The sequence below is a fragment of the Trichoderma camerunense genome (assembly GCF_050948025.1).
Source record: "Trichoderma camerunense strain CBS 138272 chromosome Unknown V8C40scaffold_2, whole genome shotgun sequence".
NCBI classification, from domain to species: domain Eukaryota; kingdom Fungi; phylum Ascomycota; class Sordariomycetes; order Hypocreales; family Hypocreaceae; genus Trichoderma; species Trichoderma camerunense.
In genome coordinates, this window is record NW_028145368.1 from 3,230,117 (window position 1) to 3,244,979 (window position 14,863).

The window sequence follows — 14,863 nt, forward strand, 5'->3', positions numbered from 1 at the left end:
GTTATATTTGAGGTGGGAAAAGACAATGGATCCTCCATAGCCTGCTGGACGTATCTTATGCACTAGACGCACGCCATATCACACTCCTATTCCCAATTTATAACTTAAACCTGATGAATTCTTCTTCTTTTTTGTTTTCCCTGCATATGTTTCCTTCGCCGCTTGGACTCGAAACACCCGAGTGAGTATCTCGATGTTCGGTATTGCGTTGTGGTTATGACCTTGTTGCATTTGCAACGCCTGCGCAAAAAGCTGCGGACGGATATCTTTCGTTCGCAGTGTAGCGGATGCACGGCAATGAAAGTAGCTCAAAAGAAACGTTTCATTGGTAGTTAAACGTAAAAATATTCTCCATTACTTGATATAATGAAGAAGGTGTCGATATGTAAATATGCACCTGCGATATGTGTCTTAGAGCGACACTAGAGCTATCTGGACAAACAACGCCGAGGTTAAGAGAGAGAGAAAAAATGAATTACCAGCACCGTAACAACCCAATCGCAACTTTTCCCAGCCCCAGCACCTCTCTCAGATGCCGATGCGTTATTTAGACGGACAAGCCTAGCCAAATCAATTACCGAAGATCACCTCACTAATAAGGCGCCCAAGCAGAACGAAGCGGAAATCTAGATCGAGCCGTTTTTTCCGATTGAATGCCTTCACCAATAGCATCACACGGTCGCCCCACGAGTGGAAAGATCTCATTCTCATAGCATATTCGCCTCGTCTACAATCCAGATGAAATGTAGGGATCTACGGGCATGTTACGATATATAGCATTGTGCATGCAGACATATATATTGCTAGACGAGTGCGAGGTTACAGGGGCCGTGGGGTCAGTGTGACAGGGCTCAATAGTACTAATTTCTGGCACGCGATACTTCCAATACGCACGATATTCGCAGATAGTTGAAGTACTTATAGCCCTAACCATGTCGCAGGGAACCGAGGCACAATGAACATGATCACACAGGTGGCTACTGCATAGCTGTCGTCCGCTTCCACTTGACTGCGTTCAACACGCTATATATAGCAATTTCTTGATCATCCTATGGCCATTGAGGAATTAATAATGACAAAAGTACCATGGGATATAGCAACTACGAATCGAGCGTTCTTGTCTTGATCAAATATATATAGGTACCGAGCCTTTGCTATCGAACCTGCATCTACTTCTTATGATCAATAGCCCATCTATATCGTCATCAATTATTGCTTTAGTTGAACACCAACTACTAAAGTCAAAATGGTGTCGGCCTACAGTTCAGTAAAAGTCCTGCCAGTTCTGGTAGCCGGCGCTTTTGCTGCAGCAAGCTATCCTGCTATCCCAGCCGACTTGACAACACCGGTGCAACAACGAATTGCCGTCAACGGACCCAATAGTACGTTTGTATTGATATAACAGATCAAACCTACATTTATGCTAACACATCTTCTCTAGGCGTATCAATTGCCTGGAACACATATAAGCAACTCAGCCAACCTTGTGTCTCATATGGCAACTCTGCCACATCTTTGACACAGCAAACCTGCTCGCAAAGCTCTATTACATATGAATCATCACGTACTTGGTCAAATGTGGTAACTCTTAATAACTTATCACCGGCCACAACATACTACTATAAGATCGTCTCAACCAACTCAAGCGTGGATCACTTCTTCAGTCCCCGTGTCGCTGGAGATAAAACCCCGTTCTCCATCAACGCTATTATTGACTTGGGCGTCGTTGGTCCCGATGGATACACCATCCAAAATGACCAAACAAAGCGTGATACTATCCCAAGCATCGATCCATCGTTGAATCACACGACCATTCAACGCCTGGCTCAAACAGTCGACGACTATGAATTTGTCATTCATCCCGGAGATCTGGCCTATGCTGATGATTGGATTGAGACGCCGAAGAACATTTTTGATGGAAAAAATGCGTACCAAGCGATTCTGGAGCAGTTTTACGCCCAACTTGCTCCTATTTCTGGCCGCAAGCCGTATATGGCCAGTCCGGGCAACCACGAAGCTGCTTGCCAGGAGATCCCGCACACCACAGGACTCTGCAGTGCGGGACAGCGCAACTTCAGGTATATTTGCAACATGAGCCTTCTTTCCGATACGTGATACTGACTATTCGTGGCTAAGCGACTTCATCAACCGATTTGGAAAGACTATGCCCACTGTCTTTACCTCAACTTCAGCAAACAACACCGCAAAGATTAATGCAAACAAAGCACAACAGCTTGCCAATCCTCCGTTCTGGTTTTCTTTCGAATACGGCATGGCGCATATTGTCATGATTGACACAGAAACGGACTTTGCTGATGCTCCGGACGGCCCGGACGGCTCTGCCGGCCTCAACGGTGGACCGTTCGGTGCTCCCAACCAGCAGCTCCAATTTCTTGAGGCAGACCTTGCCTCTGTCGATCGCAGCGTTACACCATGGCTTATTGTCGCGGGTCATCGACCATGGTACTCAACCGGAGGCTCGGGCTGCGCACCATGCCAGACAGCCTTTGAAGGACTTTTCTACAAATACGGAGTCGATCTAGGAGTTTTCGGTCATGTGCACAACTCTCAGAGGTTTTTCCCAGTATACAATGGCACTGCTGATGCTGCCGGTATGACTAACCCGAAGGCGCCGATGTATATCGTCGCTGGTGGTGCCGGTAACATCGAGGGCCTCTCGGCCGTCGGTACTGAACCTTCGTACACTGCATTTGCCTACGCAGATGATTTCAGTTATGCAACCATTCGCTTCTTGGATGAGCAGAACTTGCAAGTTGATTTCTATCAGTCATCAACTGGAACGCTGTTGGATAGCTCGAAGCTCTTCAAGTCCCACAACCAGCAATTTGTTGTCCAGTAATAGCATGCTTTGGAAATGATGTAGAAAATAAATAAAGCGCGTCAATCTCACTATAATCAACTTACAGTGGTAACGAATGTATCGCACCCAATTCCACCATGTGTACTTGTTATGACAATTGAACCTGATTTTGGTAACTTCCAGCCCTGAGAAGTAACATCTCCCTCTTGGAACATTTCCGCCGCCAAGTACCCATATTGAGCATGGAATGCAGGCGATTGCTCTCGAAACTAGCAAGGAATAAGACAACAAAGCCAGCATCAAATGTGAGCTCGGAGGTCTCAACGTTCCAATCGTTAACACACACGGGCCAATTCAAGAAGGGGACATGCAATATCACTGGAAGACATCTGCTACTTAATGAACCCAGCAATCAAACCATGCTTCGTGTGACTGGTGGTTTTAGCCTCTATAGAGCAATGCAAACGCAAACCACCACCAGCAACCACGAAGCGCAGACACCCCCCGCACCAAACCGCGCCGCAAGACCCGCGCTTTGCGAATACAACATCATCAAAAGCAACAAAGGGATGGTGGCTATTTGCCAACGAAAGGTCATTCCGTCTGTTTTATCGACCGAGAGACAGTAGCTACGAAGAGACAGTTCCAACTGCAAGTCCAGTCTTCACTATGTTCTATTTCTCCTCGCGTGTGCCTCTGCGGCAGTCCCATGCTCTGCTTCTCACATAGTGTTCATATATGGAGCGTCTCGCTAATTAATTCATCCTCATATTTTATGGCACAAGCCTTGAACTAAGTAAACCAGCTTATTTAGAATCGCAATCAGTGCAAGATTGATACGAGACTGTTTCTGTGGAAACAAGATGCTTCCTCGGCTTTTACTACGGTGTGTCTTAGTTCAAGATCAAAATCGACAGATTGAAAGTCCCCAAGTCCACTATATTAATTATAATTGTTATTCAGAAAAAATTGCCACGTCCTTGTGTCTCTGAATCATTCAGGCTGTTCAGTTGATAGTCGCGGAATATGATACTGAATCGAGCTATGTTATCCAACCAACCTCCACCAATAGAAGGTTACACTACAACATTAGGCCTCCAGGAGTAAACCACTAGTGTTAAACCCATACAGTACGGAGTTGATATCCCTCAAACTATCAGGACACTAGAGCTACAAGAGCACTGTGCTCGCAACATGCGAACGTAATATAGTAGCCTGTTTCAATGAGGCTGGCGGTAGACGAGCTGGGGGGTTATAGCCTGTGTGTGGAGACGCGAGTTCGGCGAAGCTATTCAGGAATAGTGATTGTACGTCAACCCGATCTGCCTACGTACTGCCTACAAACACAGAAAAAAAGGGTTGGCAACATGATGGGCAGTCCTTTAATTCAGGCATCTTAATCAATTACGTGTGAATCCCAAACGCAAATATAAATGAGCGTCCTCTTTGCCAGTATTTCAGCCCTTCGTAACACCAACGCAAAGTAAATGCCCGCATAGTAAAAAGACGCCATAAGACGCGACGATGTCTCAGATTACTCTCTTCACTGATTCTAGAGTGCCTTGCCCACAGCGCCTGCTCCTTACCATCCACGAACTTAGACTCCAGATCAAGGATATCAGAGAGGTTGATATTTCTAAGTTTGAGCATAAGGTATGACATACGATTGCAATAAAAAAAAATATGTACGATTACATCATTCACTGACAGTTTTCAGCGTCCAGAAATTTTGGAACTCAATCCTTTCGGAGCTGTGCCATTTATCCGCGACGAAACATACGATCCTCCATTGATGTTGACCGAATCACGCGCTATTGCAAGATATCTAGCGCAAGCGTATGGTAGCAGTGATGTCTCTGCTTCACTGCTCCCTGATCCAACAAACGTTGTTGCGGTTGCCAAGTTCGAAGAGGCAGCGTCAATTGAACTTATATCCTTCGATTCCTGCGCAAATCAGCTAGTATTTGAAGAGCTGTTTAAGCCGTATGTTCTTTCTGAGCACCCACACTGCCAATTCGATGGAAGAATAATTAGTTCACTTTTTACTAACATCATTTCTGTGATAGTTCGTGGTTTAACGGTGAGACTGATGTTGAAAAATGCAAGCTCCTTCGAGAGAGTCTTGTGCGAGTTGTTGACTTGCTGGACAAGAGGCTTACGGATCAACAATTCATGGCAGGAGACGTAAGTGACAGGCTTGAAATGCTTCCCCTCCAAGAAAAAGGATGAGAAAAGAAGCTAATAATGTTTAGAAATTGAAGGTGGTCGATCTGTTCTTTGTCCCTTACATGCACCATCTGGTTAGAACCGTCTATCCAACCTTATTAGACTCTCGGCCTCATCTGAGTGCATGGTGGGAAAGAATAACCAGTCGCGAATCATACAAACGTTTATTCAACGACCCAAAAGGGAACTGAGGACGGTTTACTTATTGCTACGCGAAATGCCTTTACCATCCTGATTTGTGGAATCACATACCTTCATATTCTTTGAGCGTTTAGTGGTGGCAGCGCATTTCCATCTCTATTTACTACTCTTTTGCCTATTTACAATATGACCCTACCCTTCATGATGATTACAGAAACTTCATCTTCTGGTGTGAAAACACATATTGTGATCCGAACTTATACAAGAAGAAATTATACACGGTTCATTCTACGAGTCATTAATTGATAAATACCCTGTGTAAGCAATTAACGCTGCAGACAATTAGAAGCCAGAGTTTGGCTCTAAATTTTCCTACCGCTGTATCCTAAATGAGGTACGTTGGGAACAGTAGTGCACTCTAGCAGCATTTGGAAACGCGGAGAAGTCATGCTGTGTGGCATGGGTGTTCCGGTTGGCTCGTACGCAGCCGCTATACGATTGAGATCTTTGCGCCCAGTGTCTGGCTCAACTAGTCTTGAACCGTGATAAATCTGGACTTTCAGCGAATGTATTATGCCGACGTAACGATGTTTTGACATACGATCCATTTGCCACTACAGCTCTTTGTGACCGTTAGGCGCACTCTTGGTACGCTAACTAGCCCACGCCATTCTACTACTCCTACTAGCCATGAAATCCAACATGACTAAATATTGGCCATGTGGGGGATGACTTTTCCATCTCCGCAGCATCATCACGGGTCATTATTCTTCCTTAAGAAGTACCATGGTCACTCTTTGCTCTGCTTTCGATCTGGAAATAGCCATCAGAGACTCACCATAACAGTCTTGCAGAGTCATAATCAGCCCAATTTTTGCCATACTCATTCATCTCAATGGACTCTCCTGGTATAATGCCTCTGGGATTACCCCAACCTCTTGGATATGCCGACCAAGCATGCAAAGAATGCCGTCGGAGGAAATCGAAATGCAATAAGGGGATCCCCACATGTAACATGTGCCTGAGATACAGAAGACATTGCCTATACGAAAAACATTCGAGGACTCCACTTACGAGAAGGCGAGTAGCAAGTTTGCTGAGAGTTCACCACAGCACCGTGTTTGTTCTAACGTATATCCATAGGCACTTAACGGAAGTTGAAGAAAGATTAGAGCAAGCGGAGGCTTTGATCAGACAACTAAGAGCTGCGCAGCCACCGCAAACGTTGTTAAGCGAAGGATCTACTAATGTACTTGCTTCGCCCAACCAGCTATCTGAGGCTAGTGAACTGGCTCATGATAAACATGATCATTCGAGATTAGGTTCAGATAATATTGATGTTTTGTCAGATACCCGACAATTCACCAATAACGACTTATCCATGGACAGATCACATTTGCAACAGCCATCAGTTCTTGGTATCCATGATGGTTTGGCCTCAGATTCCACGCTCAACGCAAATACTCCAAAGAAAGTTTTTGGTGATGGCCCAGTTACCCAGCAAATTATGGGGGCCTCAGAGCAAGTTGAGAGTTCTGATAAGTCTCAAGATGACGATTTTGAAAGCCCGCCCTCAACAGGCGACTTTGGTTGGAATGAGCATGGGGCTGCCCAGCAAGATTCTCCCGGAATTTCGATTGCAAGCGACTTGAATGAAACCAGACAGATCCTAGATGGTATGGCATCTCTGACAGTCTCGGAGCAGCGAAGTGGTTATCTCGGAATCGCGTCAGGCGCCGCTTTTCTACGCCTTTTAGAGCCTGTGGAATATAGAAATGCGCAAAGCCATTCACCTGTCGAGGCTGATCCCCGCGTTTCCCTAATCACGCTCCCCAATCTGAACAAACACATAGCCGACACGATGATCGATGCCTATTTCAGAATATATCACCTCAGTTATCCGATTGTCCACGAACCAACCTTCCGAGCTCAGTATTCCGAAGTCATTCGAAGGCCTAACGGCGGATCATGGTATATCTTAGCATATGTTATGGCAGCCCTCGGAGTGTATACGACCGCAACGGATCTGAATAACCTGGATTTAGATATCTTTCAGCACACCAAATCTCTCCTCACATTTGACATACTTGAAGTTGGGAGCTTAACAATGGTCCAAGCCCTAACTTTAATTTCCAACTATCAACAAAAGAGAGATAAGCCGAATTCTGCATATAGTTACTCGGGATTGGCGGCCCGAATGGCTATGGCGCTTGGATTGCACAAGGATTTTCAGGGATGGAAAATCCCTCCGTTAAGCATGGAGATCCGACGCAGAGTTTGGTGGACGATGAGCATATTTGACATTGGTGCTACCATCACGTTTGGTCGACCGCAAGTGTGCCCGTTCGACGGTGTCGACATAGCGCTGCCCATGAATGTTCATGACAAGGTAACATTATCCCAGTTTCTTTAAGTTATCGGCGAAACTAACTCCTGCAGGATCTCACTGCGATGTCTAGTTCATATCCTCCTGATCCGGTGGAAATAACTGTTTACACAGCGGTACGAACGCAAGCAAGATTTTTCATCGCCACAAACCCCATATACCTCAGAATTATCTCAAAGCCTTTGCCCAGTGCCCGCGAGCTACTTCAATTGGAGGCTCAGTGCATAGGATCGTGGGCGGAAAAGACGCCATCTTACTTCTCAGAAACAGCGGCTATACCGCCCAATTCTGTCTTTTCCCACTCCGTCATGCAATGGAGATGGCGAAACTTTCGCATGATCATGTACCGCCCTTTTGTCATCCGGCGAGCTTTATTGGCGCGCAGCGGTCGTCGGGACAATTCGAGTCCAGAATCGCTCCAGGCTTACGAGCGATGCTTGGAGGATGCTAAACAGAGCATACTGTCAATCAGTGCATTCTGGGCTGCAAATGAACACAACCGTCTCTTCGCGTGGTATGCATTGTAAGTTATTCTCTGGTGGCTGATATTAAATGAGAGTTCTCTGCTAACTCATAAGACAGATATTTCCTTTTCCAGGCTGCTCTGATCCCTTGTATCTGCCTGCAAAACGAATGTTCTTCCTCAAACGCACCAGATTGGCGTGATCAAATTGTTACCTCTTTAAAGGTCATTGCGGCCTTGGTACCAGTAAATCCAAGCGCTAGACGGTGCTACCAAGTTCTTGTCAGTCTCTGTGGAGCCCATCTCGATACACCGATGCCTTTTCTTCCCGAGGATGTCAACTCAGAAGAGCCCCTCGTTCTTCAATCGGAGGATGTTGATGGTTTTCATGGCGCAATATACCATCAGGCTTCGGATGCAGACGGGGATAGACAAATGATGTCTGGGGTTGACTCAAACGATCAGATGAACGCGGTTTTTGGCATGATGTGGCCCAACACGCTTTTCGATACTGCCGAGAAGGGACATGATGATTCTTGGATGGATTTTCTCAATGGGATATAGACTTGAACATAATGCGGAGCGCATGAAAGTACTATCCTTCATTTCCATGCCCGAAAAGCCACTGGAGTTTTTTTTTTCCCTCCTCTCAACAGAACTAAAGCTATGCTACGATGGAAGTGATACGCCTCGACTAAGTAGTGGCTCTCTGGCTAATTTGAAGTATCTTTTAATTTTTCGAAATTTTTGTAATATTAAAGAGGGTGAAGATTAAGGACATGGGCTCCAAAATTGGTCACGATCTCTTGTGGCGCTAGAATTGTCACCATCTTAGGCCTAGGGACTGCGTCCACATCAAGGTCGACAGTCACCCTAGACCAGGGATCATGCAGAATGCCAGCCTTTGGCCGAATGGAAGGGAAGGGACAAACAAAGTCGCATGGGTCTAAACTTCGTCATTCTCAAGAGATAACAGTTCTACAATGATTGACGTTGGGCTCGGTCGCCGGTTACCTTAATGTTGGATGGTCTTTAAATGTCTGTTTTAAACACAACAAGGCTTTAGCGTTCGAAGCCTACCTACGTTCATCTATATCCTCATGATAAAGTTATCGCCCAGACCGCTTATATCTTATGATTCATCTAGTTATCCGCACACTAATAGCATAAGCCATTTGAAGTATAGTGTTCCCATGATGACGACGATGTACATCTGCCGAGAATATATACATACTTCATTGCAGAATCGCCCTAATTGGTCTACTGTGTTAAAGATCCTGGACTCATATAGTAGCTATGGGCGGCTAAAACACTGCTTTCAATGCCTTTCTTCTTTTATTTTGCTTTCGTTTGTCTCTTTCTTTTACTTGTTTTCTTTTTATTAAATGCTGGCTGTTTATATCGCAGTGGATAATACGCGCGGCGTACCTTTCCGTTGTACTAGTATGCGTTCAATGCGCTAAGCTCTCATTTCTATGCTTTCTATCATCACATCATATCTGCCCCTACTTTTAGACAAAATAAACTCTCCATTCACCAGATCATTTGTTTTCGCTCGATGAACTGCCCCTTCCATTGTTGTTTCAATCCCAGCTGCAAGATGCCGTGATGCAACCCGCCTGCAGGCCAAATCCGGTTCCACATGGACAAACCACTTGTCGTCCACAAGATCTGCGATTTCATCCCACGGATGCTCATCACAGAGAAGATAATTACCTTCCAAGATGCACACATCCACATCCGGCTCTATGAGTAATCCATCTGACACCGGATCTTTGATTGCATGATCAAAAGTGGGCGCGAGAACCGGCTGGGCGCGTGTATTTGTTTTGAGCTTTCGAACCAGGCTCACTGCGGCATGGCCGTCAAAAGTCCAGGGAGCTCCCCGGCGAGCAAGAGCTTCCGAAGCATTGGGTAGTTTTCGCAGCGTGGCAAGTGGAAGATGGAATCCGTCGGCAGACACCACAATAGTTTTGGGGCTCTTTGATGGTAAGGAATTGATAATGTCGACAACCTTGTTGGCTATTGTTGTCTTTCCGGAGCCGGGAGGGCCTGCTACTGCGACTATGAGGCGAGGCATCGAACTCTTTGTGCCATTGGCGGTAGCGGCTTTTGCTTTCTTTTCCTCCCACTTGCTGAGGATGCAGTCTGCAAGTGACCTGTACGTTTGATCCATCTTGTATTGCAAATGCCTGGATGCCGGTTAAAGGGTCATAGTATTGCTTGTCGTATATATTCTTGCTCTGTAGAGCGGACACTGCTTTCCGTGTAAACCTCCTTCTTCATTGTGTGTACTGGGTGCTTTGTTCCACATGCCTCCTAAATCTCCGAGTCATGACCTTTGGTGCTCCATCTCTACGGGCGACTGTCGCCCTTACCCACTAATAGCTCATGACCAGTCTCCCCCACTGTGCCTCTGCCGCCAGTTGCTCAGTACCACTTGTAAGCTTGCCCGTAGTCTCAAGAACTCTGGTCGCTGAACCTCCAAAGGCTAGTAGTCGTTGAACTTCTGATCGACATCTCATTACACTTTTTAGAGTTTTACTAATTAAATAATATCTTTACCTATACAATATTGGTGTAAGCTGAACCAATGTGAATCCAAGTAGCCTTTGCGACCCCTGGACTAAAGCCGGCATGCACTTACAACACCTGGGCCCGTCTATTCAATTCATCCATGGATCTGCTCTGGCGTAGCAAAGCAGAAGGTCGTTTGTCTTTTCTGTTTTTAAGGCGACCATGTACTGTCAGCAGATTACATATTGTCTGCCCCCATTGTGTACCGAGTGCGGCCCCGCTCCGACTATTCCGACTGTTATTCCGACTGTCAGTCCGACAAGAGAATTGGTGGAATCTCAGGGCTGGTCAGTGCTCGCATCTGGGCTTCCATAGATTGGCCTTGGACAGAATAACACCGCACTCCGGACGGGACAACGTTATAAATCCCGGGTCCGCCTTAATCGCCACTAATCACGTATTACCAATCGACAACCCCTACAAGTTTGTCGTGATGCCTTGCAGCCTGTTACGCCCCATTTGTACCATTCCGTCATCTTGAAGTTTTTGCATCTCGTAGCAAGCTCATGTGCGATTGGGTATAGCGGTGAAGCGTAGAGCTTTAGTGCCTGTAGTTGGTATGAGCCAGGCTAAACTGCGATTTTGAACTTCTGTTTAACTGGATTGGCAGCGGTGAAGGAAAAGAACAAGACACATCTCGATCCAGTGTTATTAACCATTATTAGTGTTTCATGTCAACTCTCTAGATCTTACCAGATTGCCAAAGAGGCCCTGACTGTGCGAATGCTAGTCATCACCATCTCCACTCTGCATGATGGGGGCCAGGGACAACCTGAATATGCAGTTTTCAACACCAGCGTCGTGTCCAGCGGGTGCCTGTCCTCTTTCCAGAAGTATTTGAATATGCGAGTCAAATGCTTTCACGTGATGTATCTGCTAAATGTAAACTCTAAGCTTATAGGTTGGATTTGCACAGGTCAGCTAGCGATGAACAGCTCTGCGCTCTGTCCGCCACTCGGCTTTACAATCTTCCTTTTCCAACGTAGTATCATTTATGCATCTGGCTTGAGACTGAAGATATTCTGCGCCTGTTAATTACTTGCCTGAGTGTGACCCTCTTTTAACTCACTCATTTACTGTGGCACTTCCAAGACACTCTTTCTGCACTACAGCAGCCACCGGATTTGTCTCGGCACATTCTTTTGGGTTTTCAACTGTGTCTTTCGTTCGATGCAAGCAACGAGCACGGAGAATGAGGGTCGCGTGATTATTCCTCGCATGCGCCCATCATGTTCGCAGTGTCAAAGGTCAAAGAAGCGATGCGACCGAGAGAAGCCCCGATGCTCTGCATGCGTGAGGTAAGTGAAAACTAGGCTCGGGTGCTAAATGAAGAGTCAAATTCTAATACACTAACGGTCAGATATGGGAGAGAATGCATCTATACTAGCACCGTGGGCACCGTGGAAACTGACCAAGCACCCATAACACTTGCCCCTTCTCAATTGCCGTCGAAAGCTGCTCAAGAGAATGAAGAAAACTTTCCTGTAGTGTTCTTCCTTGACTCTGTTCTTTTTCAGCGCTCCTTGAGTCGGTTACCAGAACTGGAATTAAGCCTCGGCGATCCGCTCTTGAACTACATTGGTCATAATGCGTCTGATAGAGCATTTGTAGGCAAATACTTTACAACTATTCACCCAGCGATACCATTTTTATCGAAAAGAGGGTTTAAGGAGAGAGTTTTAAATCCGTTGGCTCCTCAACGACCAGCAAACACCCTTCTTGTTGCTTCAATGAAGCTATTAGCAACTCCATTAGAAGATGAGGGGCCACGTTGCGGTGCATATTATGCGATCAAGAACAGCCTACTAGAAGCCGAACACTCATGCGTTTTGGAATTGCGCATACTACAAGCCATCATCCTCGTTGCTGTATATGAGATTGGGCACTCTATTTACCCTGCGGCATACTTAACAGTGGGCTATTGTATACGGTATGGGACTGCGTTGGGCATTCACAGAGCAGTGGAGCAGTATTCAGAAGAGACCTTCAGTATTGCCGAGTCAGAAGAGCGACGTAGAAGCTGGTGGACCATATTGGTCTTAGATCGGTCAGTATTTCTTTTCAGTTGCTACTACTGGGACTTTTCTTTCGTACTATCCCCTCGACAGACTTTTGATGGTTTATGTCAAACATGGAAGAATCATCATTCAGGCTAACTGTTAATAGTTTTATAAGCCTTGGTAGCGCCGATAGAGCCTTTCTCACACCAGATCCCAGCAGTAACAGCTTGTTACCTATTGACGACACTATCTGGGAGGAAAATGTAAGATTGCTGAGTTGTGCAAAAAGATACAAATTTGATGGCTTATGACGGCTTAGGGAGAGACCGATGCTCCGGTACGCAGGCTCTTTGAGCCACCGACCACGTCAATGGGCCGCTTCTCCTTGACTGCGCAAGCCGCAGTCCTTCTGGGTAGGGTGTTTCGTAGCATACATGAGTTCCCTGTTTCAGAAGAGTTTTGGCAAAACGATGTCAAAGTATTAGATAATACTCTCGTTGCATTAACAAATGTTTCGTTGGAAGAGGGTCGCTTTCGTGGCATTGCTGTATGTAGCCCTTCAACTATCTGCTTCAGGTAAGTACCCACGCTCTTATTGAGGGTATTCATTGAACTGACAGATCTTCATTGCTCGGTTGCTTCTACACGATAAAGAAAGATACGCACCTGGCAAAAAGCCCCTGGCTTCAACAGATAACTTCATATCACAAGATTTCAAGCATGAGATTGCTGTTGGTATGCTTGGATTAGCTAATACAATAATCGCCACGAATAGTTGCGCCGCGGAGGAAATCACGCCGCTTTGTTTAGAGGCGATTTATCGGGGAGCAGTACTATACGCTCAAGAATATTCGAGAACAGGGGATCCTAGTACTGCAGCATCATGTAACGCTATCAAAGACGCTCTGAGCATAATCAGCAAGAGATGGAGGGCGGCCGGTAAGTCTCTCACTCACTTCATTTGGAAAAAGATGACGGGCTAATTCTTTTAGCGTTCTATGTTCAATTAATTGACGCACGAATGGTAACCGGCATCTTGTAGCCTTCCATATCTGGACGTATGTAGCATACTTCGATCCTATGTCTAGATGAGAGCTTTTCATAATGAAATGTTTGAAGGTATACAATTGGGGAGCAATATCTGTATAGGGATGTCTATTAAATCTAATTGAAACTGTCTATGAGAAGTAAAGTTTTGCTCGGGGTGTCATGGAACTGGCGGAGTAGTAAATCCATACGATGCCTAGTAATTAAGCGCCGTTGATCTCTCCATATGATTCGAGCGGAGGAGCTCGACCAGCTGAAAATGGAGCCGTCGGCAGATGACCATCCAAAAATTCGCCAACGACCTTTGTGAAATAACCGGCATATTGAAACAAATGACCATGGCCACTGCTGGGAAACATGACCAAGTTGGCTCGGGGTAATTGTCGGGCAAGAACATAGGAATTTTTCGTCGGAACGATAAGATCATTGTCTCCAGTAGTAACTAGTGCATCCTTTTGAATAGTCTGCAATAGAGAATAGGGGACTGGATCAGCATCCCAAGTCAAGTAAGCCTGTGTGAGATTGACTAGAGATTCTCCAGTTGTGAAACCAGCAATCTCAGGTTCTCCATGTTTCCCAGCAACACCTGCTCGTGAACCCAAGCTTCGATTGAACCAAGCTTGTCCCTCATCTCCGGTCGTGAAAGACGGGAAGAATGCTTCAATTGTTGGCAGCCCTGGAGTTGGGTTGAAGACCGTAGATTGCACCTCATTCATTGGCCGCTCAACGCCTGGCCCAAGGCTTGGGCCAGTACCGGAGAGAACCAATTTGTTAATCACATTTGGAGCATCCAAAGCAACTTGTTGAGCAATGTAGCCGCCCATGGAAAATCCGAGGATATCCACCTGCTGAGTGTGTAGGGATGGGAGTAGCACGCCGAGGAAGGCAAGCAGGTTAACAGCAAAGCCCCTGATAGATGGCGCAATATTGCCCTGGCTGTGTCCTATTCCAGCGTAATCGTACGTGATAATTTGTCGCCCAGACGCAGTAAGATTGTTGATAACTTCAGGATCCCATGTGTCAATGGTGGCCCGAACATGATTGAGCATCAGCAAAGGAACCGGGTGACTCTTTGAGGTGGAATTTCCGATGAGTCGGTATGCATATTTGATACCATCTGCATCAAGATACAGAGTCTTTGCGGTCTCTTGCGTGGCCATGTTGTGAGATTTTTGTTGTTGTTGTCTTGAATGATTTCTAGT

General features: G+C 46.0%; 6 protein-coding genes across 6 annotated transcripts; 4 read left to right on the plus strand and 2 right to left on the minus strand.

The window, feature by feature from the left end:
• Window positions 1–1,246: 1,246 nt before the first annotated feature.
• V8C40DRAFT_282834 (Metallo-dependent phosphatase-like protein) lies at window positions 1,247–2,860 on the plus strand (the record flags this gene model as incomplete). The annotated part of the gene is made up of 3 exons (XM_083221854.1): window positions 1,247–1,382; window positions 1,442–2,078; window positions 2,137–2,860. The coding sequence occupies 3 exons, from the start codon at window positions 1,247–1,249 to the stop codon at window positions 2,858–2,860; spliced, it is 1,497 nt and encodes a 498-aa protein (XP_083078496.1).
• A 1,319-nt stretch (window positions 2,861–4,179) lies between these two features.
• V8C40DRAFT_234479 (glutathione S-transferase family protein) lies at window positions 4,180–5,445 on the plus strand. Its single transcript, XM_083213626.1, has 4 exons — window positions 4,180–4,474; window positions 4,539–4,804; window positions 4,888–5,005; window positions 5,074–5,445. The coding sequence occupies exons 1-4, from the start codon at window positions 4,346–4,348 to the stop codon at window positions 5,236–5,238; spliced, it is 678 nt and encodes a 225-aa protein (XP_083078497.1). The 5' UTR covers window positions 4,180–4,345; the 3' UTR covers window positions 5,239–5,445.
• A 507-nt stretch (window positions 5,446–5,952) lies between these two features.
• On the plus strand, window positions 5,953–8,766 carry V8C40DRAFT_234481 (transcription factor domain-containing protein). The gene is made up of 4 exons (XM_083213627.1): window positions 5,953–6,268; window positions 6,332–7,577; window positions 7,628–8,097; window positions 8,157–8,766. Exons 1-4 carry the CDS (start codon window positions 6,084–6,086, stop codon window positions 8,599–8,601), a joined length of 2,346 nt encoding a protein of 781 aa, XP_083078498.1. The 5' UTR covers window positions 5,953–6,083; the 3' UTR covers window positions 8,602–8,766.
• Window positions 8,767–9,474: 708 nt separating this feature from the next.
• On the minus strand, window positions 9,475–10,371 carry V8C40DRAFT_234482 (P-loop containing nucleoside triphosphate hydrolase protein). The gene has a single exon (XM_083213628.1). It carries the CDS (start codon window positions 10,211–10,213, stop codon window positions 9,497–9,499), a length of 717 nt encoding a protein of 238 aa, XP_083078499.1. The 5' UTR covers window positions 10,214–10,371; the 3' UTR covers window positions 9,475–9,496.
• Window positions 10,372–11,543: 1,172 nt separating this feature from the next.
• Window positions 11,544–13,942, plus strand: V8C40DRAFT_234484 (transcription factor domain-containing protein). Its single transcript, XM_083213629.1, has 6 exons — window positions 11,544–11,912; window positions 11,975–12,661; window positions 12,781–12,877; window positions 12,934–13,190; window positions 13,243–13,553; window positions 13,607–13,942. The coding sequence occupies exons 1-6, from the start codon at window positions 11,785–11,787 to the stop codon at window positions 13,654–13,656; spliced, it is 1,530 nt and encodes a 509-aa protein (XP_083078500.1). The 5' UTR covers window positions 11,544–11,784; the 3' UTR covers window positions 13,657–13,942.
• Window positions 13,865–14,860, minus strand: V8C40DRAFT_282839 (Alpha/Beta hydrolase protein; the record flags this gene model as incomplete). The annotated part of the gene is made up of 1 exon (XM_083221855.1): window positions 13,865–14,860. The coding sequence occupies exon 1, from the start codon at window positions 14,819–14,821 to the stop codon at window positions 13,865–13,867; it is 957 nt and encodes a 318-aa protein (XP_083078501.1). The 5' UTR covers window positions 14,822–14,860.
• Between the last annotated feature and the right edge of the window lie 3 nt (window positions 14,861–14,863).

Coding starts and splice junctions, on each gene's coding strand:
- V8C40DRAFT_234482 (XM_083213628.1), bottom strand. CDS start 10,213: ATGGATCAAACGTACAGGTCACTTGCAGACTGCATCCTCAGCAAGTGG.
- V8C40DRAFT_234481 (XM_083213627.1), top strand. CDS start 6,084: ATGGACTCTCCTGGTATAATGCCTCTGGGATTACCCCAACCTCTTGGA. Junction 6,269..6,331: donor AGGACTCCACTTACGAGAAG/GCGAGTAGCAAG, acceptor GTATATCCATAG/GCACTTAACGGAAGTTGAAG. Junction 7,578..7,627: donor CCATGAATGTTCATGACAAG/GTAACATTATCC, acceptor TAACTCCTGCAG/GATCTCACTGCGATGTCTAG.
- V8C40DRAFT_234479 (XM_083213626.1), top strand. CDS start 4,346: ATGTCTCAGATTACTCTCTTCACTGATTCTAGAGTGCCTTGCCCACAG. Junction 4,805..4,887: donor TTTGAAGAGCTGTTTAAGCC/GTATGTTCTTTC, acceptor TTTCTGTGATAG/TTCGTGGTTTAACGGTGAGA. Junction 5,006..5,073: donor AACAATTCATGGCAGGAGAC/GTAAGTGACAGG, acceptor AATAATGTTTAG/AAATTGAAGGTGGTCGATCT.
- V8C40DRAFT_234484 (XM_083213629.1), top strand. CDS start 11,785: ATGCAAGCAACGAGCACGGAGAATGAGGGTCGCGTGATTATTCCTCGC. Junction 12,662..12,780: donor ACCATATTGGTCTTAGATCG/GTCAGTATTTCT, acceptor AACTGTTAATAG/TTTTATAAGCCTTGGTAGCG. Junction 12,878..12,933: donor ACACTATCTGGGAGGAAAAT/GTAAGATTGCTG, acceptor ATGACGGCTTAG/GGAGAGACCGATGCTCCGGT.